Genomic DNA, 24,647 nt, shown 5'->3' with positions numbered 1-24,647 from the left:
CTCTTTTGTCATTGCTTTCTTTTTATAGGTCTTAAAGTGATTGTGCCAGTTTCATTCGTGTTTCCTTTTTTTGAAAGGGTGGGGGAGAAGGAGCTATGGTACAAAATGTGGGTACAAATCAGTATGAGTATCAACTGCCCCAAAGCCCCTATCAGCTAGCTAGCCTAAGGAGGAGAGAGAACTTTACATTTGAGACCTTCCAACCTCCCACATCCTCCCTAGTGTCCAGGAACAATTCCCATTTTCTGGTTGTCTCCTGTGACCTTACGGATCAAAAGTTTCTACACTTCCAGAAAATGAAAGGATGAATTTTCCTTGTATTGCCTTTCTAGATGTTACTTTCTTTCCATGCATATTTGTGATGACTCACAAGTCAACCAGTGCCTTGCCACCCCCAGTCATTGCCTGGGATGGTAATGTGTCAGGTAATTATACTTGATCTGTTGCCAAGTTGTTTGCAGTTTAAACCTACTCTTGCTGAACAGCTACCATGCCCAGCATGGACATGACATAAAGTTGAAAATGTGGGTGATGAGAGGTGTATAGATGCTATCATTTGATGATTATTAATAGGTACATCTATGAAGGAAAATAAGGACACATGTTATGGTTATAAGAAGCACATGGGATTTTTTCAGGGAAAAAGGTAATATGCAGCGTTTATTGAAAATACATATGCATATGCATTCAGTTACACCACAAACACACACACATCCTGCAGATGGTCTTTATAGTTACCAGTCTGTCGTAGCTCGAGTCAATCTAATGGCCAATGGGTGCAGGAGTCAGGAGAAGAGCTGTTGGGGGCAGGATGTGTGTGGGGGTGCTGGAGTTAGGGCTGGGGTTGTGGGGGATGCAGGGGTCAGGGCAGGAGGCTGGGGTGGGTGAGGGGTCAGGGCAGAGGGCTGGAGGTGTGTGAGGGGGGTGCAGGGATCAGGGCAGAGGGCTGGGGGTGTGGGCTGGGGTCGTGGGCGTGCTCCCAGCCCCCTGCTCTGAGCAACTCACCAGGCTCCACTTCTCCCCCTCCCTCACAAGGGCCATCAGCTGTTCGGCAGCAGGGAGAGAGAGGAAGAGGGGCAGGAAGAGAGAGGAGGAGGGGCAGGAAACCAGCACTCTGGGGGAAGAGGCATGGCGGAGCTTGCCTACTCTGCAGCAGCAGTCGGCAGGACCAAGCTTCTTCACCCTGCCCTGGGGGAAGGGAGGCGAGGGCGGAGAAGAGCGGGCCGGGGCGGGCAGGATTTTTAATGGCACACTGCTGCCTGCCAGGGTCCCAGCCTGGGTTCAGCAGCAGGCTGAGCGGGCCTGGTGGCTGGGACTCGGCAGGCAGCAGCGTGCCATTAAAAATCAGCTCGCGTGCCGTCTTTGGCACACGTGCCATAGGTTGCCGACCCCTGCACTATAATATACATTAGCCTCTTATCTTAAATAGTTACCCAGACACTTCAACTTAAACACATTGGATTATATAAAACAACAAAACAAGTTTATTAACTACAAAGAGAGAGATTTTAAGTGAGTACTAGTAATGAGGCATAACATTCAGAAATGTTTACAAGAAAAACAAAGATAAAACAGGTTTCAGAGTAGCAGCCGTGTTAGTCTGTATCCGCAAAAAGAACAGGAGTACTTGTGGCACCTTAGAGACTAACAAATTTATTTGAGCATAAGCTTTCATGAGCTACAGCTCACTTCATCGGATGCATTCAGTGCAAAATACAGTGGGGAGATTTATATACACCAGCCTGAAGCAGATGTGCAGGTGAACGAGCCTCTGATAGTGTGGCTGATGTGATTAGGCCCTATGATGGTGTCACTTGAATAGATATGTGGACAGAGATGGCAATAGCCTTTGTTGCAAGGATAGGTTCCTGGGTTAGTGTTTTTGGTGTGTGGTGTGTGGTTGCTGGTGAGCATTTGCTTCAGATTGGGGGGCCTAATCACATCAGCCACACTGTCAGAGGCTCGTTCACCTGCACATCTACCAATGTGATATATGCCATCATGTGCCAGCAATTCCCCTCTGCAATGTACATTTGCCAAACCGGACAGTCTCTACGTAAAAGAATCAATGGACACAAAGCAGACGTCAAGAATTATAACATTCAAAAACCAGTCGGAGAACACTTCAATCTCTCTTGTCACTCGATTACAGACCTAAAAGTCACACTATTACAAAAAAAAACCCTGCAAAAACAGACTCCAACGAGAGACTGCTGAATTGGAATTAATTTGCAAACTGGACACCATTAACTTAGGCTTGAATAAAGACTGGGAGTAGATGTGTCATTACACAAAGTAAAACTATTTCCCCATGCTTATTTCCCCCCCCCCAACTGTTCCTCACACATTCTTGTCAACTGCTGGAAATGGCCCATCTTGATTATCACTACAAAAAGTTTTTTTTTCTCTCCTGCTTGTAATAGCTCACCTTAACTGATCATTCTTGTTATAGTGTGTATAGTAACACCCATTGTTTCATGTTCTCTGTGTATATAAAATCTTCCTACTATATTTTCCACTGCATGCATCCGATGAAGTGGGCTGTAGCCCACGAAAGCTTATGCTCAAATAAATTTGTTAGTCAATAAATTTGTAAGGTGCCACAAGTACTCCTGTTCTTTTTCAAGATAAAACAATTTCTAGTTCCTAACTTAACAAACCATATTACATTCAAGCAAAATTTCTCACCACATGTTTCCAGCAAGATTATTGACCAAACTCTTTCTGGTCAGGAACCCACCCCCACCCCAACCTCCCTGAGAGTCCAATGGCTATTTCCTTTGTTGTCTTCGGTGCATAGAATGTGATGGGCAGGGAGACGGGGTTGGGGGGTGCCTTGGGGTGTTTGTGCTTCCCTTATATAGTTTCAGGCCCCCCTTTTTGAAAAACATTTTCAGCTGAGAACCAGCAGATAAACCAGAACCAGAGATCCTTCCAGTCTGCGTGGAAGGATATTCTTGGCTGGCTTCTTTTCCCCCACCTGTTTGAGCTTCCTTTATTTCCCCTTCCAGCTTGATGACTCTGTTTAGTGCTTAAATGCAAATTAAGGCACACATACATTCCTTTGTTTAGGACAAACCTGTTTGCTCAGTTCTGCCAGGGTGAGGCTGTTGGATTGTGTTAATAACACCATACAGGGAAATCTTATAATTCCACATATAATGTTGCCACGCATAATTTATCAGGACAGTACTGACCACCAAATTATAAGTTTCTAATGATACCGCACAAGGCACATCTTGTACAAAGATTATTACAGTAGGGTGTAGGGTGTGAATACAGAGGTGTATTCTGTCACAGTATTAGCTTCTGATAGCACAGTACAGTTAAGTCTGGTTCAAAATAATTCCATGTATTCTCACAGAACATTCAATGAAAATCTAGCGATGTGAGCATAGTAGTACTGATTTCTGAATCACTTTGTCCTATAAATGAAGACAACACTCTATAATTTATTTTGTTTGAATACGTGTCAGTATCAATCTTACCGTGCATATGAATGTGCACAAGATTAGGGATATTTTTAAAAGAGCAGTGCCAGATACTGGGCCCATATCAACCCTTAGTGCTGCCCTTTGAGGAGGAAATGTATTCCTCCTCGCCATTGCTGATATATTCCTTCTTACCGGCTGAGAGCAGAGATTCCTCTTCTTGGGTATTGTAGAATGACCCCCAAGGAGGGTATTGGGAAACCCCCAGTCAGAGCGCCACCTCAGCTGGTGCAGGAGTGGCACTGGAACGGCTTACCCCAACCTGACCAGTACCTGTACAGTATGCCAACGTGGCCACACTGGCCTTGCTGAGGATCATCCTCCCACATGTCATGAAGCATATCATCCTCTCCAAAGGAGATCATGCTCCTCAGTGGCTTCACACCAGAACTGTAGGTGGTTCCATAAGAATAAGAGGTGTGTGACACAGAGGCCTATTGCCAAAGGGACTTTTGTTCTTTGCCACCCATCTTGCAGGATATTTATCCATAAGGGGTAACATGTAAGGTATCTACATGAAGCACATAACTTCTCAAGACTCATAATTATTGTGAGATATATGTTCAGGTAATATTTTAATGAATAATGTGCCTATGTTGAAAGTATGCATTGTGTCCTTAGAGTAGTCACCGGGTAATATGTCTCCGGGATGGCCCATTCAAGGAGGTGGGAGTTGTCACCTATCCCTGGATAGCCAATGATGTAATGCAACTCTGTTGACTATACAGTTGCTCCATCCCAAGGCTATCAAAGGAAAACTATCAGAGACAATTGCAAACAGACAAAACCACTTGGAAGTAAAAAAAAGAACCATTACAACAGATGGGGGTTCGCCCTGTCTATGAATAAAGATAAAAGACTATAGCACAGAATGGGAAGGTGCACTCTGAATCCATTCATAGAGAAAACATCTTGTGGCATGGAGGTGTTTTCCTGAAAGTTTGGTTCCTGATTCCTGTAAAGCCATCAGCTCTACAACAGACTGATCTTGGGGTGGGGTTGGAGAGACCTACTTGATTAGATAGGAAAGGAGATGTTAGGGGGCTTATTCCTTCACCCACTTACTTCCCTGGTCCTTCTCGCATGAACAGAGAGCAACAATACCCAAAGTCCAAAAGTGCAAACAATTCGATGTTTTTTGGGGTGAACCTCCAGCAAGCATGATTCCAGTTTCCTTCCTTAGTGTCCCCCTTCCCAGCTCTGACACCACAGAGCCTTACACCTGTGTCCCTGTTCCCATTCCTGCCCTTTGCCAAACATGATTCCAATTTCCCCACCCCCATTCCCTGTTCCCATTTCCCCCTTTAGCAAAATATGATTCCAATTTCCCCACCCCCATTCCCTGTTCCCATTTCCTCCACGCACACCCACACACTTCCTGACTGACTGCAGACTATATAGTAAAACTTGAATTCTGCTTAGCTATACCTTAACCAATCATTTTACTGAAATTTAACTAACCAATCCTAACATATTGTAACATGATTATTTAACCAATTATATCCCACCACCTTAATTAGTTTACACCCAGCAAAATTAATTATACAGCAGACAGAAACAATCACAGAACCAGACAGAGATTATACAGACAAACAATAGGGAAATGAGGACTACAGTGATAGAACAAGAAATGAGGATTTCACATCCCAGCTATTGATAAGTGAGTTCTTGCCAGACAGGATGCTATCAAACTAAATTTCCTTTTACATTTTTTAGGCACTTCCCTTTCTCTGGAGGTGGTAGGCATTATCAGGACAGGAGTGTATTCCTAACAGCCCAATAGCACCTTCTTTCAATGTGACTAGTTTGGAATGTGAGGAGGTGACCGGTCGCTTCCCAGCTTATGGCTGCCTCTGTTGCTTAGCCAAAGATCTTAGCTGAAGCACAGGGCCTCAGACTGTCACAGTAAGAGAAGGACCTTACACGGGCAGACAGTGATTTTGATTCTTTCTTTTATATCTCTAACTAGCCAAGTGATAAGAATACACCTAAATTCTTAGAGTATAGGCCTTTACAGACAGGCCTGAATATCTATATCCTAACAGGTAACTATTGTTAAGTATGGTCTTTAGTTCACATTTTACTATTTTGTTTTGTATGAGGACGACACAAGATATCTCACTGTATACCTCTCCCACTGAACATCAAGGCCCACTCCATCACAGCTCAAACAACATCCTCTGCCTGCTTCCGTGATCTGCCACGCACCAATGTGGAGTAACCCACTGACCTGTATCAAGCATTATGCATTGAGCCGAATGGCTAGATCAGATGCCAAATTCAGGAGCGCAGGACTACAATCACTGTTCAGCTCTTCCAGCTGGCACTAGAGGGTGTCAGCTTAGAGAGACAAGGTGGATGAGGTAATATTTTTTATTGAACCAACTTCTGTTGGTAGGAGAGACACAAACTTTCAAGGAAGAGCTCTGTGTAGCTCTAAAGCTTGTCTCTCCTACCAACAGAAGTTGGTCCAGTAAAAGATATTACCTCACCCTCTGTAATATCCTTGGGCCAACATGGCTACAATACTGCATATAGCTGACACTCCTCATTCTCACTATCCTAAGGGGATACTGCTTGCCAGTCACCAACAGTGGGATCCATAGACACGGACTCAAGAGAGTAGTTACGTTTGCTATAGTAACTGTGGGTCTTCAAGCTGTTGTTCATCTCCACATTCCATTTCCACTTTCAGTCTTTAGCTATCACAGTTTTCGAATGGTGAGGGAACTGAAGCAGGGTCATAGCCTCTCTGCCCTTTTGACCTCACAGAGGAGCACAAGGAAGGAGGCACATTGATTTAAAAAAATCTGATTTTGTGTGCATGAGGCTCATGTGGATCTACAGTGTGGGTTGCACACTGAATGCAACATCTTGATGAACCACAGTTCTTTGAGTTGGCTGCCTCCTAGATTTGTGGCTAAACTTTTCTCCCTACAGAAACATAACTAATTGAGCATTTTAGAGGAAGAAGATTCAGAGAGCTATGTTATGAGTTTAAAAACCTGGCATTTGGGTAAGTATTCCAAACCCATATATGCTCAATCAAGTGATTAGCCTTTTAACAAGGAGACCAGAAATCTTTGACATCATAAGTAGGATATTTATAATACAACTTCCTTCATTGCCTTTTACCTTTATAGCTGTTAGTAATTAAAAGACCATTTGGATTATTCTCAGACAAACTATCAGAAGTAATCCCTGATCTTCTGAGATGACAAAGTAACCATGGAGACAAAGAAAAAAGCATTCATAGGTATAATTATTCCACTGGATAGTGAAGATAACTGGGAAGTCCCTGATATGTTACCATAGGTTGTATGTTAATATATCAAATGACATTTTGACTTGTTGTTTAAACATTATCTCCATTTTTGTATGGGCACAGTGAGGCCCTGAAGTTCAGGGTCCAATTCAGGAAAGCATCCCTTTTTAGGGAAGTTAAGCATATTTAAATGCTTTGCTGAATCAGAGTCTTGTTCAAAGGTACATAGTGAGTTGGTGCCAGAATATGTGTTGGGGTTCCAAGCTCCCTGACTACTTCTCTAACTGGAAAATCATACTTCCCCCTGAATCAGTTATTCCTTTAACTTTTGTAAACCATAATAAATAGATTTAATCCTAAATACATTTAACAAGAGGATTTATCTGAGATAATCTAATTTGACTAGCTTTTATTTTCTCAACAATAATGCTATGGCATATGAATAAGTTATTTAGCCAAGAGGCGTAATTCTTAGCTTTTATATAATATATAATGATATAAAAATGGAAAATAATAATATAGAACTTTGAGGATATTTTTGGCCAACATTAATAATATTTAGTCATTTACTCTATGCTGTCATTAACTCATTAACCGGTAATTAAGTCTTTGAAAATGTTGCTCATTACAGTCACACACCCTGAACCATCCTGAATTTAATACTAACATTTCTGTTCATAAATCTAGGAAATGTAAATTAAATTAGCTTGGGTCTTTTGTTTTTGAAGAGCAAACTGTGCCCACTAGTGGTGCATGCATCAATAGCATTATATGAGAAGATTCTGTTTTATTGTGTATAGACTTATATACTGATTTCATCACCATAGTATTTGCGAGCTTGCCAGTAGTGGTTTAAGCATCGTAACTAATGTCTGTCATGTGTTTGTTCTCTTATCCTCTTCCCAAGGAGAAACGTGTGCGCAATGGAGTATTTTATTTGTTTTTTGGTTGTTTGGTTTTCATATATTCATAACATATTTTGACTTTTCAGGCTAGATTCCCATTCTCAAAAACAGTGGTGGTGCTGCCCCCCTTACACCGAATAGCCCAGTGCCCTAACCATAGGAGCTATGGAGTCATTCTGTCTATCACAGTAAATGTATAAGTATTTTGTGTAAAGTGCGACAGTTTCAACAGGAGAGAGACCCTCAGAATAGCCAATAGCCTGGTGCTTAGCGTATCTTGGGAAGCGGGGAGACCTAGGTTCAAGTCCCAGCTCCGGAGTGGAGATTGAAATTCCTTTCTCTCACATCCCAGATGAATGCACTAATCACTGAAGTACTGCATATAAAGGGTTTTGTGAATCTAGCCTTCATTTTTTGCTTTTATTAAAAATACTCCAAATTAAATGTTTTGTTCAACCCTAAATTAAAGTTTTCAGACTTCAATTCATTGAAAATGCTAAAAAAAAAATAAAAATAAAAATTGGCTTCTATTCAACCAGAGCCAAATTTTTTTTATTTTTCCAGAACTATTAGCAAACCAAAAAATGAATTGGCACAGCTCTACTGAGTATGACTAAGGGTTGCAGAATCCACCTGTAATTTAAACTATCTACCTACAGTGCATAAAACCATTACACTCTAGTGCAACTCCTCACAGTTGGGTCTCAGAAGTATATTACAAGTTAGTAGCCATTTGTTAATTAGTGAACTTAAAAGTATTGTCTGAGTCTCTCTCCTTTGGTGTGCTATAATGGTATACATAGTTGCAACAATCTTGTGAGTATTTCCAGCCTGAGAAAAACAGTGGTATTGAATTTTTACTTCACATTTGCCTTTTACAGTTTATTCTGTGTCTTTAGCCCAGAGTCTGCTAAACCAGTTAGTTTAAATAGTTTAATAAAATGGATGTTCAGCCTTGAGTTCAGCTTTTGCTCCTTAGTGAAATTGATCTCTCTAATGGAATAATGCCCTTATCCCAGTTTGCAATAGTTACATCCATGGAGATATAGTCTGATAGTACAACCTTAAACCTTCTTTAGTGTATTCCTGTTTGCAAAAATATTTACTGTTTCAAGAGGAGGTAATCCTTCTTTGTCTGAAAGATATGTGTGTACACAATATATTGTTTGAAATCTTTCCATCAAAGCATTTAAATCTCTTATGTAATATTAATCTAGCATTGTTGAGTCATGCTGTAGTCAGATCAATAGTACTGCAACTAATTGACTCTGCCAAAAGCCATTAAAAATCAAATTGTCAGCCATTTGTGAGTTTCACGAGAGTTCAGTTTGCTACTTGTTGTTTTGAAACTTTACTTGTTTAAATGGTATTAGATGTGGTTTTGTCTGGATTAAGTGCTTTTAAAAAAGTGAAATTTGAAAGCAGTCACAAGTAAATGCTTTAGGAATCCTTGCCTAAATACGTAGTTTTTACTTTAACAGAGACAGTCTGGGGAAGGAGAGCAACAAGAGTGGGAAGGGATAACTTTTCAGTATGTTTACTATATAACCTTCTTGCAGACAGCTTCTCTTAAAGTATTCCATGGAAAGTGCTATAATGATAGAGTAATATACCTGGGGCCTTGTATGGTAAGTTGTCAAGGTTCCTTCCCCACTCTGAACTCTAGGGTACAGATGTGGGGACCTGCATGAAAACCTCCTAAGCTTACTTTTACCAGCTTAGGTTAAAACTTCCCCAAGGTACAAACTATTTTACCCTTTGCCCTTGGACTTCCACTGCCACCACCAAACATTTATCTGGGTTTCTTTATTAGGAAAGCGTTGTTTGGAAACGTCTATCCCCCCAAAATCCTCCCAACCCTTGCACCCCACTTCCTGGGGAAGGTTTGGTAAAAATCCTCACCAATTTGCATAGGTGACCACAGACCCAAACCCTTGGATCTTAAGAACAAGGAAAAAGGATTTTAATAGAAGTAAAAAGTAAAAAATCTGTAAAATCAGGATGGTAAATACCTTACAGGGTAATTAGATTCAAAACATAGAGAATCCCTCTAGGCAAAACCTTAAGTTACAAAAAGGCACACAGACAGGAATATCCATTCTATTCAGCACAGCTTAATTTCTCAGGCATTTAAAGAAATCATAATCTAACGCATATCTAGCTAGATTACTTACTAAATTCTAAGACTCCATTCCTGTTCTATCCCCAGCAAAAGCATCACACGCAGACAGACCCAGACCCTTTGTTTTTCTCCCTCCTCCCAGCTTTTGAAAGTATCTTGTCTCCTCATTGGTCATTTTGGTCAGGTGCCAGCGAGGTTATCCTAGCTTCTTAACCCTTTACAGGTGGAAGGATTTTTCCTCTGGCCAGGAGGGATTTTAAAGGTGTTTATCCTTCCCTTTATATTTATGACACAAGTAGAGACAGTATGGGAGAAAGGATAATGTTTGATCTTACCTAAGAATTCTACTTTTGGCTGGATGAGAAACTGCAAGCCTAGTTTGCCATCATTTCCTCAGTTTTAAATGCTGATTATTTTACGAAAGCAAAACCAACATAACATGTAACTAACATAAGGTTGTACCAGTTCTTCACCAGATTTCTTCTATGTTAAGTTTCTTTCCTCTAACCTTTATCTGTTGTTTTTGAGAATATCTCAGAGTGATTCTCTTCCTCAGCACAGTGAGGCTTAATCCTGATGTATCATATATATGCTTGCCAATATTTAATATTATTGCTACTGTTATTATAGTTATTACTACTATAATTACATTGAAAGTTGGCAGCAGAAGGCTAAGTGGGCCAAATTTTGGGTTGGCCTCAACCTGCAACCTAAAGTTATACTTGTATTTTGTGTGCCATTGGTACTTGCAAAGCCTGCATTTCATTTTTAACATGAATTTGCAATTAGGGTGACAGCTAATGATCAGTTTTTCACACTCAAACCTGAATGGATAAAACTTGCAGATGTAATTATAGAGGTAAATTTTGAAATGTGTGACTGATTGTGTTTTCATGAGTCCACTGTGGATCCATGGTATTTAAACCTCCAGTTCTTCTTCAAGTGCTGGTTCCTATTGTATTCCTCATGTGGGTACACATGTGCAGCATGCACCTGAGTTCAGAGATTTTAACAAGCTGTGTCTCTTGGTCCACATATGCTCAGTTGGTCTCCTCATGCTTCTGAGCAAGAGTAGAAGAGGCAGTACAGGTTGACACCCCCTCAGTTCCTTACCGCCGCATGGTCCTGAGTCAGAATTCAATGTTCTCTCTTTCTTCAGCTTTCAGAGATCCTGCAGATAAAATAGTATATAGTTATTCTTTTTAGTTTAGTACAGCTATAGTTTTAGTGTCATTTGTGTACTTTACTTCCCAGGACCGGGGACTACCTCCCTGCAGTCTGGGCCTATGCCCAAAGTCCCAGGCTTCAAAAACTGCATCTCCTGCACTAGATCCTTCGCTGTCAAAAAGGAACACCAATGTTGTGTCTACTGTCTGAGTGAGACACACATTTCTTCTGTGTTTGTTGATCATTTCCACCAATAAATTGCAAACCCTGTGAGCTTCATCTTAGGAAACCCTTAATGGAGAAGGCCCTGAGGCCCCCCTCTGATCTGGGGCAGGGAAACCCTCCTCTACAGCAGCCTCAGTAAATGAGCACATGCCTAGGAGCAGAGCCTTCAATTTCAAAGACCAAAGACTCTTCCTTCAGGGCTTCCCATGAGAATAAAGGGCGTTCTCATGGGCGCAAGGACAGATGCCTGTCAAGAACTGTCCATAAGAGATGCGCTCCTTCCCTGAGCCAATCGAGGTTGGGTGAGCCTTCTAAAGGAGGGCAAGTTGGTGGCAAAAAAGAGCTTTTCAGGTTGAAGTTGATGCAACAGTTATAGTATCCAGAAGCTTGACCACAGGTTTTTTTATGAGGAGGGATTCTTGGTTGCAATCCTTGGGCTTTCCCAGGGAAGTGAAGAATACTATGCAGGACCTTCCCTTTGATGAGTCAAACCTCTTTAATAAGAAAATGACTGACTCTTCATTCATTAAAAGACTTGAGGGTACCCTCCACTCCCTATCTGTATTCCACTACCTGCCCTCCGTCCCCTCTGCTTCTGGTCTGGTTGGATTCACCATGAGAAGAGAAACTGAGGGGACGTCAACCAGCAGTACCTCTTATATCCTCACTCGAAAACACAAGAAGACCCACTATGGATATGAGGGCCAATGGACGCCACTCGGTAAAATGTCTGGACTCGGATGCATGCTCATGCATATCCATGTGTTGAATACAGATACAGATCACATATTTCAAAGGACTTCCGATATTAGTAAACAACCTCCTTTTGTCATTGGTTGGTCTAATTCAGCTTTGTAATAATTGTATTTCTGTATTTTAGATTGCCGATTCTCTTTCATGAGTAACAATTTTTAATGTATATTAGTAAATCGAATATGATTGCTCCTTTTGGAAGATAATTCACTGTTTGTAGATGCAGAGATACTCTGCAGAGATTAAAGGAATTCAGCCTCTGGCTAGAAACCTATGTTAGTTTTGGACTGGCTTTGTTTGCTATCTTTAAACTATGAGTTATTTGTATTTATGAGGAATGGTGGTAGGAAGCGATCGTAGGTTAGTGTTTAGAACTAAAAGTTAGAAATTTGGGGTTTAGTCTTAATTCTGCCACTTAATTCTGCCACTGAGTTACTGTGTAATCTTAATTGCATTCTGTGCCTGTTTTGCACCTGTAAAATGGGAGATACCTTCTATTTACTACTGTTTGTAAAGTTCTTTAATAGTTTTAAATGAAAGCTGATGTAGATGCATAAAGCATTATTAAAATTACTGAGCTTGAATTGTCAACATGATATTCTAGACTGATGCCTTTCATGTTTTTAGACAAATCTTGGTAGAATTTGTTTCCTTAGAATGACACTTGTTTCCCCCCTTTCTCCAGGTCTATTATTAGCAGAAGATTTTTCTGTATAGTTGGCACACTATACCTATATCGGTGTATTACGATGTATGTAACTACACTGCCAGTACCCGGTATGCATTTCAACTGTTCTCCAAAGGTAAGTTTTTCTCACTGCAATTCCATTTGCTAGCTTCTGTTCTTTTTCCTTTTTCCACACGCCAGAGATCCTTAATAACTGTGAACAGACCTGTTGATTGTAACTCTCATATAAGTTGGAATGGCAAGGACGTTTTTTCACAGATCGTCAATGCTGCAAATTTGTCAACCGGGGTGCTAGCTGTTGAACAATGCAAAGCACTCCCTTCTCAGGCCTAATTTACAGTGTTTGTGTCAATTTTTAACTATTTTGATTAGGGGTGTGACTTTTTTTTTTTTTTTTTTTTCTGAGATAGTGGAATCTGTACATCCTATAATGAGATGCAGTTACTGATGTAGAGGTGCCATATACCACTGTAGCTTACTTCTAGAGCTGAGCAAAATTTGAAATTTCCATCTCATGGGAAATTCCAGTATTTCAGCATTTGTATTTTCATCCCGAATGGAAAAGAAAAGTTAACATTTGTAAAATTTTCATGGAATTAAATATTCCAAAAAACTTAATTTCAAAAATATTAAAATGTTTTCTCCTTTTTCGATCGAAACAAAACCTTTCGTCATTCTTGAAATTAGTGTTTCGTTTCTGTTGGTTGAACTCAGGTAGGATGCTTCGTTGCAAGTTAGTTCGACATTAAACTGTATTTTCCCCATTGTGGCGCATTGACACATATAGTCATAGAAGATTAGGGTTGGAAGAGTCCTCAGGAGGTCATCTAGTCCAACTCCCTGCTCAAAGCAGGACCAACCCCAACTAAATCATCCCAGCCAGGACTTTGTCAAGCTGGGCCTTAAAAATCTCTAAGGATGGAGATTCCACCACCTCCGTAGCTAACTCATTCCAGTGCTTCATTACCCTCGTCGTGAAATAGTCTTTCCTAATATCCAACCTAGACCTCTCCCGCTGCAACTTGAGACTATTGCTTCTTGTTCTGTCATCTGTCACCACTGAGAACAGCCTAGCTCCATCCTCTTTGGAACCCCGCTTCAGGTAGTTGAAGGCTGCTATCAAATCCCCCTGCACTCTTCTCTTCTGCAGACTAAGTAAGCCCAGTTCCATCAGCCTCTCCTCACAAGACATGTGCCCCAGCCCCCTAATCATTTTAATTGCCCTCCACTGGACTCTCTCCAATTTTGGGGGGCCCAAAACTGGACGCAATACTCCAGATGTGGCCTCACCAGTGCCAAATAGAATGGAATAATCTCTTCCCTTGGTCTGCTAGCAGTGCTCCTACTAATGCAGCCCAATATGCCGTTAGCATTCTTGGCAACAAGGGCACACTGTTGACTCATATCCAGCTTCTTGTCCACTGTAATCCCCAGGCCCTTTTCTGCAGAACTGCCCCTTAGCCAGTTGGTCCCCAGCCTGTAGCAGTGCATGGGATTCTTCCATCCTCAGTGCAGGACTCTGCACTTGTCCTTGTTGAACCTCATCAGATTTCTTTTGGCCCAAGCCTCCAATTTGTATAGGTCACTCTGGACCCTATCCCTACCCTCCAGTGTATCTACCTCTCCCCCCAAGTTTAGTGTCATCCGCGAACTTGCTGAGGATGCAATCCATCCCATCATCCAGATCATTATTGAAGATGTTGAACAAAGCCAGCCCAGGACCAACCCCTGGGCAACTCCGCTTGATACTGACTGCCAACTAGAAATCAAACCATTGATCACTACCTGTTGAGCCCGACAATCTAGCCAGCTTTCTATCCACCTTATAGTCCATTCATCCAATCCATTTTTCTTTAACTTTCTGTCAGGAATACTGTGGGAGACCATATCAAAAGCTTTGCTAAAGTCAAGATATATCACATCCACCACTTTCCCCATATCCATAGAGCCAGTTATCTCATCATAGAAGGCAGTCAGGTTGGTCAGGCATGACTTGCCCTTGGTGAATCCATGTTGACTGTTCCTGATCACCTTCCTCTCCTCCAAGTGCTTCAAAATGGATTCCTTGAGGACCTACTCCATGATTTTTCCAGGGACTGAGATGAGACTGACCAGTGTGTAGTTCCCCAGATTCTCCTTCTTCCCTTTTTTAAAGATGGGCACTATATTTGCCTTTTTCCAATCATCCAGGACCTCCCCTGATCACCACGAGTTTTCAGAGATAATGGTCAATTGCTCTGCAATCACATGAGCCAAGTCCCTCAGCACCCTCGGGTGCATTAGATCTGGCCCTATGGACTTGTGCATGTCCAGCTTTTCTAAATTGTCCTTAACCTGTTCTTTCACCACTTAGGTGAACATGGAAGTTGTATTTTGGGAGCCTGATGGTCTCTATTCTCCCCAAGGACCAAGCTTCACAGCTGGACTATATCTGCGATTCACAAGTCCCCATACAGTTTCATCAAAGGGGAGTCCAGATGGCATTGTGGGATTTGTAGTCCTCCAGAGAGCCTGACCTGTAGGTCCCATGAGGCAATGCACTAGTAGGAAAGTGCAGTGTGACGGGGCAAGGCCAGATGGCTATAGAAAAGTAGTGGGAGATAGATATATTAGCTCCAGGCTAAACAAATCCCTGGTACCAGGATAAGTGAAATGGCAGCTGCTCCAGGTCAATTAAGACACTTGGGGCCGATTAAGAACTTTCCAGAAGGCAGGTAGAATGCTAGGTTGATTGGGACACCTGAAGCCAATCAGGGGCTGGCTGAAGCTAGTTAAAAACCTCCCAGTTAGTCAGGTGGGTGTGCATGTCAGGAGTTGTGGGAGGAAGTTGCGCTGTTGGAGAGACTGAGTATTACACACCATATCAGGCACGAGGAAGGAGGCCCTGAGGTAAGGGTGAAGTGGAGCTTGAGGAAGTGAGGGCTGCTGTGGGGGAAGTAGCCCAGGGAATTGTACATGTCATGTTTCTAAAAGGTCAGCTACCATAGCTGATACTATTAGGGTCCCTGGGCTAGAGCCCGGAGTAGAGGGTGGGCCCGGGCTCTCCTCCCTCCCCCCCAACCTTTGCCCCCTGATTAATCACTGAGACTGGGAGACAACAGAGACTGTGCAAGGAAGGATAACTTCTCCTCACCTCCCTTGCTGGCTTATGATGAAAATGGCTTCCCTTGTTTCTAGAAAGAGAAGGGTTACGTGGAGGGTCACAGTGAGCCTCTGAGGCTAGCGAAATCCGCCAGGAAATGCGGGACCCACGGAGGCAAGGACAGAGCTTTGTCACAGCAGTTTAATGTTTTGTTGAATTGATTTGAAACAAAGCATTTCAGGTTAGTTAAACAAAGTAAAATATTCCAATTTGTATCAAACTGACCCAATGAGAAATAACTTGTTTCCATTCTTCTAGTAGAAAATCAAAGAGTCTTTGAAAAACAGAAATTTTCCAATAAAAAAATTAGATTTTGTGGACAGTAAATTTTCCATCTTAATGATTTTCTTATGGCAAATTCCCACCCAGCTCTACTTACTCCCCTAAATTTACAAGACTAAGCTATCCTAGTATAAGCACCTTTATATGGGTATAATTGCATCTGCACTAAGGGGGTTATGTTATACCAGTTTGAAACCAATATAATTTAAGCGATACAAAAACTGAAGACAAGCTGTCGTGCTTGCTCACTCTCTCCATAGCATTCCTATCCCTCGCCAGCCTAGATGTTAATTATGGTAATTATTAAACTTGAGAGAAATAATCTAATCAGCCTATTTGAAACCTCCCACGTACAAGCTCTCTACGGCTTCGTCCACATTTTTCTGTATTGGTGAAACTCCACTTGCAGAGCATAATTAGTTATAAGCCATCTTAAAAGTCCAAAACCCCTTAACCTACTTTACAGTAGTATTGCTATTGTTCTTTTATGGGTGGAACTGCACTGATGCAGAAAAATGCCTACATGTTCTTAAAGTAGACAAACCCAAAATGTTTGGTTTCCAAGAGAAAATGTTCCAATGAGTGTGCTGACCAATGATGGAAATTAGCTCTGCTTATATGATGACAGTGCAGTCTTTGCCAAATCGTATGTGGCTGCTTGGAGACATAAGTCTTTGTAAATGGAGGAATGGGTAGGGACATGAGAAGGAGAAATCAGCAACATGTGTAATCAGTCAATTAAACAGTGAGCCACTATAAGTACAAAAAGAAAACAGATACTATAATTCCAAACTGAGTAAATCTGCCATTTCTGAAAAGGAACATTCTTTATTTCAACAGAAATTAGGCAGATTTGCCAATGTTTTAAGTGACCTTTATAACAAGGACTAACCTGCACTGTACTGCATTACTGCAGAGTTTTGATATATTGATTAGCTTCTCTTGATCTTTCTCAGGACTTCCTTGTAAAATACAGAACATTTTCAATCCCGAAAACCCCTTCTCATCTCCTTGTCTGAGTCAAACATAGTTTGAAAGAAATGATTTGGTGTTTGGGAGAATTCTAGGCTTTTATGGGTAATGCAGGAAGTATAATCACCATGAAAGACACTAAACAGATCCTTAATGTTAGAACTGTCTGAAAAGTACAATTCATGCCTTCTGTTGAGTTTTTAAAACAAGAATGAGCTCTAAAATAAAGAAATATTAGTCTTCAGAAGACAAATGTATTCAGTAGTGACTGATTTAAGTAGTACATGTTTTGTTCTAATTATTAAGTGGTTAGCATGGCTACTTTAGGCTGTGAACCTCTTTAAAATTAGATTAAGATACAGCATGAAGAATTATCTGGTTACTACACTAATCCATTAGATCCTAGCTGGTTAATATACTAAGCCGTTAGATCCTACACTTCCAGGTAGTTTGTGGGCATGCAATACAGTCTTTTCTTTGAGTGACTAATATGCCCCTGTTATGCTTGCAACAAAGTGTAAAAAAATTCCATTACTTCCATTAGTGGCCTCTTTTGAATGAATTAAAATATCTGATCGGAGTCACTCTAGCAGGTGTGAGCAGCCCAGGCAGTATCTTACAAACACTCCATAAAAGAGTTAATGATCTTCTGGAAGGAGCCAAAACCTTTGTTTGGAGGGGGAGTGGAATCTTCAGAAATAGATTTTTAAGTATATATATATGATACATTCCAAAGGCAAAACAAAAAAAAAAAATCTCCAGAAGTATCTTTGAGCCTAAATCATTCATTGCATAGATAGTTTAAACATCAAGAGGAAGGGATAAACCCAGTCAGATATGTGGAAATCTACCTGGCCCTTCCACCTACTGTTTAAATTGAAGTAAATTTGCACGCATGCACATGCAGCTCCTCTGTGGGCTACACTAGTTAAATTTCTTTCAAAATGAAAAGTGGAGACTAATGTTCTGAGGCCTCTTAGATTTTGCTGCTAGGAACGGGAAGCAAGTCCCAGGACATATGTGGTATATGGATACTTCAATGCATCCATGTCTTCCAGGGAGCATAGGTGGACAGAGGTCAACAGTAGGAATCATGAGGAGAGAAAAGGGCTAACTATAAAAGATGACCACGGGTCAGCCCTGTCCTTCTCATTGATAATCCCTTGTGCTTGGGGTGGAAGACAGGGTTTCCACGCCAGTGGGCTAGCTGAAGCTAGAGGGAGATAGTAAGCCTCCGAAGAACCAGAGCTACATTAGAGGTCAGAGAAGCCTGTACACTGTTTCTTGCTTCAGGCTGGGGGCAGGGAGACACTGCAATGCCGAACCCTTAACTCCAAACTTATGCTTCCCACATGAAAGAACAACATGTCACACGCTTTCCCATTTATGTCTGCTATAAATATAAATTATAGTGTTGCTGAAAAAGGTTAAGCTTTTCATTACAGTGTGAGTTGGATTAATTTGGTGAGTCTCTTGTGTGTCTGTATCCTTGGGAGAGGGGTGGAGTATGTTTAATGTTGTGACTGGATGTTAAAGTATTACAAACAAGTTTTCCAGAACTTGTAAGTTCTTTTGTATTGTGTGTTTGTGTGAATATGTTTTGCTCTTAGCAGTTTTAGCTGGTTTTTAATAAGCTTTTGTTTGTGGAAACAGTCTGAATGTGTCTAGTTTGTGGTAGTACTTCATCAATCATCTTTCTATTTAATAAAATGTTTTTGAAAACTCTGCCACTCTGCCTTTTTTTAAAGCTTCTTTCCTGTCTTTCACATCTCACTTTTCTTTCATATTGTAGTTATTAACGTTTGGTTTCTTCCATTGTTCAGTTCTCATCACCTGTTTGTCCCTTGCTAACACTTTTCTCCGCCCCCACCCCCGCACCGGTTTCTCTTTCCTTGCATTCTCTGTATTGTCTCCTTCATTCCTTCAGTTATTGTCTCTCCATTTCTTACTCTTCTTCTCTCCAGTAATCTCACTTCTTCCCAAAATCCCTCTTTCTTCTTTTTTCTAACCAGTCTCCCCAGCCTCTCCACATAGTCACCTACCCATCCTATTCATCCCAATGCATCTGAATACTTGTGATAGGCAGGAGAATTTTGCTCCGTTCAGAGACCACTGTGTCAATTGCTCTTTCCCTATCCTTGCTGCAGAGGGGGTTACTGGAAAAAAATGGGTTTTTCAGTCACTCTTCAGAGGAGTGTAATGAATACAGGTTTTATCTTCCTTTTTTGGGGAGATAGGAGGGTATAGATAGTTCGCAGATTGACTTTCCCCAGGAGACAGCTAAGGCACCAGCTTTCAGTTTTTTCTGCATTGGTGGGAATAGTGAACATCAGCCAGTAAGTGATGGTGTTTCCTCGTCTTCTGTGTGAGATCTGCTCTACCTTCCTGAACACTCAGCAGCCTGGTAAAGGAGGCCCTGAATTGTATTAAATCTGTGCCGAGGTGGCCTGGCTCCACAGCCAGAGGGAAATGGCCATACCACAAAGTGAGCAAATGTAGTTATCTAGCACTCACTGCACGTACGACCAATGTCCTATGTTCCTTGCTGATGTTTGCGCCAACTTGTGGAAATGATACAACAGAGCTAGAAATGCTGTACATAATTTATGGAGGCATTTCCAACGCTGGATACACTGGGTGGTAGCCATATGAGGAGTGGGTAATAATAGGGGAATATGAGTAACCAGAACTATACAACTTTACAGCTCTTCTTTATGCAGAAACCATTGTGTCAAATTTCAGATGTTATCACACCACAATGACTGTTAAGGTGGTATTTACTGTTCAATCAAGCTCATTAAATTGGACAATTCATCCAATTTACTATTGGATTAATTTCTGTAGGAACAACACTGTTACTAAGGGACTTTATTTAATTCATCTTAATTGTTTACAGTTTATCATTATCAAATTAAAAGGAAAATGGGAGGTTACCAGATTTAATGAAAACACCTAAAAATTGCAGTCTGTCACTGGAAGAATTTGATTTCTGTTTAACATACTTATTTTTTGTGGAGGCGTTGGGCTTCATAATATGTGTTAGATGAGATTTTTTTCAAAGAAAAGAGACATTGGTATGTAAAGTACATTTTTGCACTCTGTGGCATTCAGTGTATAGGATTTTACTAGTGCTACAGATAGATGTTCCTGCTGCTTGATCTGCTTAATGCAGTGTTCCCAAACTTGTTCCGCCAGTTGTGCGGGGAAAGCCCCTAGTGGACCTGGCCGGTTTGTTTACCTGCCTCGTCCACAGGTTCGGCCGAACACGGCTCCCAGTGGCCGCGGTTCGCTTCTCCAGGCCAGTGGGAGCCACTGGAAGCAGCAGCCAATACTTTCCTTGGCCCGCGCCACTTCCAGCAGCTCCCATTGGTCTGGAGCAGCGAACGGTGGCCACTGGGAGCCGCGATCGGCCGAACCTGTGGACGAGGCAGGTAAACAAACCGGCCCGGCCCTCTAGGGGCTTTCCCCTCACAACCGGCGGAACAAGTTTGGGAACCACTGGCTTCGTGTGTCATCTTGTAATCCCAGGAAACTATTCCATGTTTTTATAGCTATTGTGTTTATATTTCATTGCTGTTAGATGTTTGAATTTTTATTGTGAATTTTGCTTTGCATTGGTCCATTATTCATTGGAAGAAGTAAGTAAGTTGCATGATAGCTCATGTAGTAAAATAACCTATTTTTTTCCTCCACAAACACATCTGTTTGCCAATAGAAACCAGCGTAGCTCCAAAAAACCCTGTATTCTAGGAATTGGATTTAGGCAAGACTACATACATTTGATTAATCTGTCAGTTCTGTATTTTGGCTGCCTGACCTTAACTTCTGGGTTCTGTCTCATTCTTAGAAAATAAGCTAAATTTGGAGGACCTTTTACTATTGCTGTACAAATTATTTGCCTGGCTGACTTAATTCCTTTGCCATTCATCTATGAGAAAGAGTGACCACTTCACTATTTTCTGGAGATGTAACTGTAAAGGAGATAGAAAAGCTGTTTTGCTAGGAGTTGTTTTCCGACTTTCCCAGGATTCTACAGTATATCTACGGTGCTTACAATGTATTCTCAGGTATAGCTGTGTAGCTCCCACTGAGAAAACTAAACAATTACCTGAATTTAAAGCTCCCATTAGAATATTTTTTCCTTACAGTAATGAACAATATTGAATGTTGCCGGCAAAACATCTGCAGAAGAATGTCATAAATGGCAGCACTTATAAATATTTATGAATACCAGAGAAAATGATTTCATGTTACCTATTTTAGTGTTACCATAACTGATAACGCTCTAAAATCATGGCATATTAATTGCTAGATGTAATGGCAGTAACTATGGAGTTATTGCTTTGATCCAGTATAATACCAAAAAGATATGTCATGTTGATTATTTTAATTGAAAGTGAATGAGTTAAGGCTGGCTATTTGTTAGTTTCCTTTTCTCCCCAAACCGTTAGCTATTTGCAGAGAAAAGGGAAGGCCCTGACAATTTTTTCTCTAAGGGAAGTCTCCATAATTTTGGGTTTCCTATCTTAGAAAATATAAATCTATTTAAGTAAAGTAACACTGCATGCATTTTCATCCCAGTAGTGTTTACTCCATGTTATAATCTGAAAACAATTCATTTTTTTTCCATTTTTATGTATTGTAGTCTTAAAGTCTCATTCTTATGCCTCAAAGATGTTTGGCAGTAGTCTTTGGAACCAATCGTTTTTTTTTCTCATTAAATAGCTCATGTGTAAAATTACCGAGATAAAGGGTCTGATCACACAAATTAGTAAGCATCCTCAAGTCCTATTAGCATCACTGGGAGTCAGGCTTGTTCAGCATTGAATTGGAGATGCTTGACATTACCCTGTAGGGTAATGCCTTCTCTCATAATCTATGTTAATTTTTCATATCTTTAATGCAGTATGAAATAATCTTGGTTAAATATGTTCTTCTCTTCTTCCACCAGCTCTTTGGAGATTGGGAGTCTCACCTGAGAAGGATAATGAAATTGCTTGCTGGAGGGGGATTATCTATCACAGGATCCCACAACATGTGTGGTGACTATCTGTACAGCGGCCACACAGTCATGTTAACGCTTACATATTTATTTATCAAAGAGTGTAAGTTTATTACAATGTTTATGGAATTTAATTTTGTATATAATTAATGATTAAAGAATGTTCACTGTCTCGATCCATTAATAGAATTAGAGTGAAAAACCCAACTTGTTCAAGTCTATTCAGTAATGTAAGACAATAATATATGCTTTATTGACTAAGAAAACAGGTGAAAATGGAATAACACTACTGTATGAGTTATACTTGGATTATTCATTCTTATTAAAGTATATTTTGACTAGAACATGATATAAAACATACTTCATGCTCAGTGAATATAGTGCTTTTGATCCAAGTATTTTAATCGTTGAAAAGCACAAGCCTCACAATACCTCAGTTTAGTAGGTAAATATTAGCATACTTGTTTTGCAGAATGGGAAATGTGGCACAAAAAACCTAAGTGACTTTCCCAAAGATACTGGAAGTTGTATGCATACAACTGAAGAGATGATCAGGCCCAAAAGTTTACGTATACACACAATATGGTAGGGAAGAGGATATAGGAAAAAAAGGAATTACAGTAGCCTTGTAGTATGTATAATTACAATCCCAAAGTACTTTATAAGGTTATACATACTTCTGTTTTTATAGACTGAGATAAACTAGCCAAATAGTCACTGGTGTAATTTTTTGGGGATCATAGAATCATAGAATCATAGAATATCAGGGTTGGAAGGGACCCCAGAAGGTCATCTAGTCCAACCCCCTGCTCAAAGCAGGACCAATTCCCAGTTAAATAATCCCAGCCAGGGCTTTGTCAAGCCTGACCTTAAAAACCTCTAAGGAAGGAGATTCTACCACCTCCCTAGGTAACGCATTCCAGTGTTTCACCACCCTCTTAGTGAAAAAGTTTTTCCTAATATCCAATCTAAACCTCCCCCACTGCAACTTGAAAATTCAATTCAATTAGCCTTTCCTTTTTTTAGTATCTGACTGTTGTCAGTTGGCATGCATGTTGCTCTCTCCGTATGCTATCCCAGCCCTGCAAAGAGAGTTGGTTCGGGGGGGTTGAGTTTTTTAAATAGATACATTTAAAATGCAAAGTGGCTGTGAACATTCAACAGCTTTCACCACCCAGATGTCATGCCCGAGCACGAGAAACAGAAAGGAAAGAGAGGAAGAGAGGTGATCGAGGCTAACGCAGTTTCATTTCCCAAGCAGAGCAGAAGCAACGAGTAGCCAGCCTCCAGGCACAGCTGAGCGGGGCAGCTGGGTCAGGCTTCGCTAACGGCACGGCTATCAGCACGGCAGAAAGCGCCGCTGGCTAGTGCAGGGCACAGCCCTAGGGGAAGGTCTCTTTAAACAGGTTTCAGAGTAACAGCCGTGTTAGTCTGTATTCGCAAAAAGAAAAGGAGTACTTGTGGCACCTTAGAGACTAACCAATTTATTAGAGCATAAGCTTTCGTGAGCTACAGCTCACTTCCTCAGATGCATATCGTGGAAACTGCAGCAGGCTTTATATATACACAGAGAATATGAAACAATACCTATTCCCACCCCACTGTCCTGCTGGTAATAGCTTATCTAAAGTGATCATCAGGTGGGCCATTTCCAGCACAAATCCAGGTTTTCTCACCCTCCACCCCCCCACACAAATTCACTCTCCTGCTGGTGATAGCCCATCCAAAGTGACAACTCTTTACACAATGTGCATGACAATCAAGTTGGGCTATTTCCTGCACAAATCCAGGTTTTCTCACATCCCCCCCCCACCCCCATACACACACAAACTCACTCTCCTGCTGGTAATAGCTCATCCAAACTGACCACTCTTCAGACCTTGATAGTACTACCCAGAAAGAAAGACCACATGCACTGTTCAGTGACAAAGATTTATTGCTCTCAGGGCACAGTTCTAGTGGTTACAAGTATGCAAACACAAGTGCCCAATGGGAAGGAGTGGTAGTCAGCAGCCAGAGTCTGCTGTCCCCTAGGCCACATAAAGGGTTATGGTGAAGTACCCTGACATTTGTAGACTAACAACTTATGTACCACCTTATGTGTTTCATGACATCTGCTTGTTACCTCTCCTTGTATCTTGCTCCAAGCATCTCGGCTAAACATCCCTATTTATCACTAATGTCAAACCCCCCTTATCTGGTGTCAGGATGTACCCGGGCTAATTTTTTTTAGAGTGTGTCTACACACATACCCAGTATCTGTTGCTTCTTAGGAGCCTGAGTTTTAGCAACACTAGCAATACTTTTGCCAAGGTCATGCGTCAGACAGTAAACTTGTAGCATCTGCTGTAATACATGGCTGAACCAAAGTTCAAAGCTTAACTTTGGTTCATGACATGCCTTAACTTTGATGACTGTGGTTCAGGCTTCAGATCTTACAGCAGGCGCAGTGCCCCAGACTCTCGCTCTCTCTCCCACACGTATGAATACATTTTAAAAAAATATACTGATTACTTTTCAAATTGAGAGGTAAACATTAAATATTTTGTTATTTTGCACTCAAAGTCTTATTGTGCAATTCATGTGCACAGTTGTTGTTGTCTAACAGTCTCTTGCTTCTAATTATAAATTAC

General features: G+C 41.1%; 1 protein-coding gene across 36 annotated transcripts in view; it reads left to right on the top strand.

Moving 5' to 3' along the window:
* SGMS1 (sphingomyelin synthase 1) overlaps window positions 1-24,647 on the top strand; it is a 203,381-nt gene that overhangs the window by 173,486 nt on the left and 5,248 nt on the right. For all 36 annotated transcript variants that reach the window (XM_073353735.1, XM_073353729.1, XM_073353732.1 and 33 more), the window contains 2 exons: window positions 12,614-12,731; window positions 21,964-22,117. In XM_073353735.1, the coding sequence (XP_073209836.1) occupies window positions 12,614-12,731; window positions 21,964-22,117 (272 nt within the window). The remainder of the gene's footprint in view (window positions 1-12,613; window positions 12,732-21,963; window positions 22,118-24,647) is intronic.

The sequence above is a fragment of the Lepidochelys kempii genome, chromosome 7 (genome assembly GCF_965140265.1).
Source record: "Lepidochelys kempii isolate rLepKem1 chromosome 7, rLepKem1.hap2, whole genome shotgun sequence".
Lineage (NCBI taxonomy): Eukaryota > Metazoa > Chordata > Testudines > Cheloniidae > Lepidochelys > Lepidochelys kempii.
The sequence above is the reverse complement of the archived record's forward strand: the minus strand, read 5'-3'. Positions and strand labels throughout refer to the sequence as shown.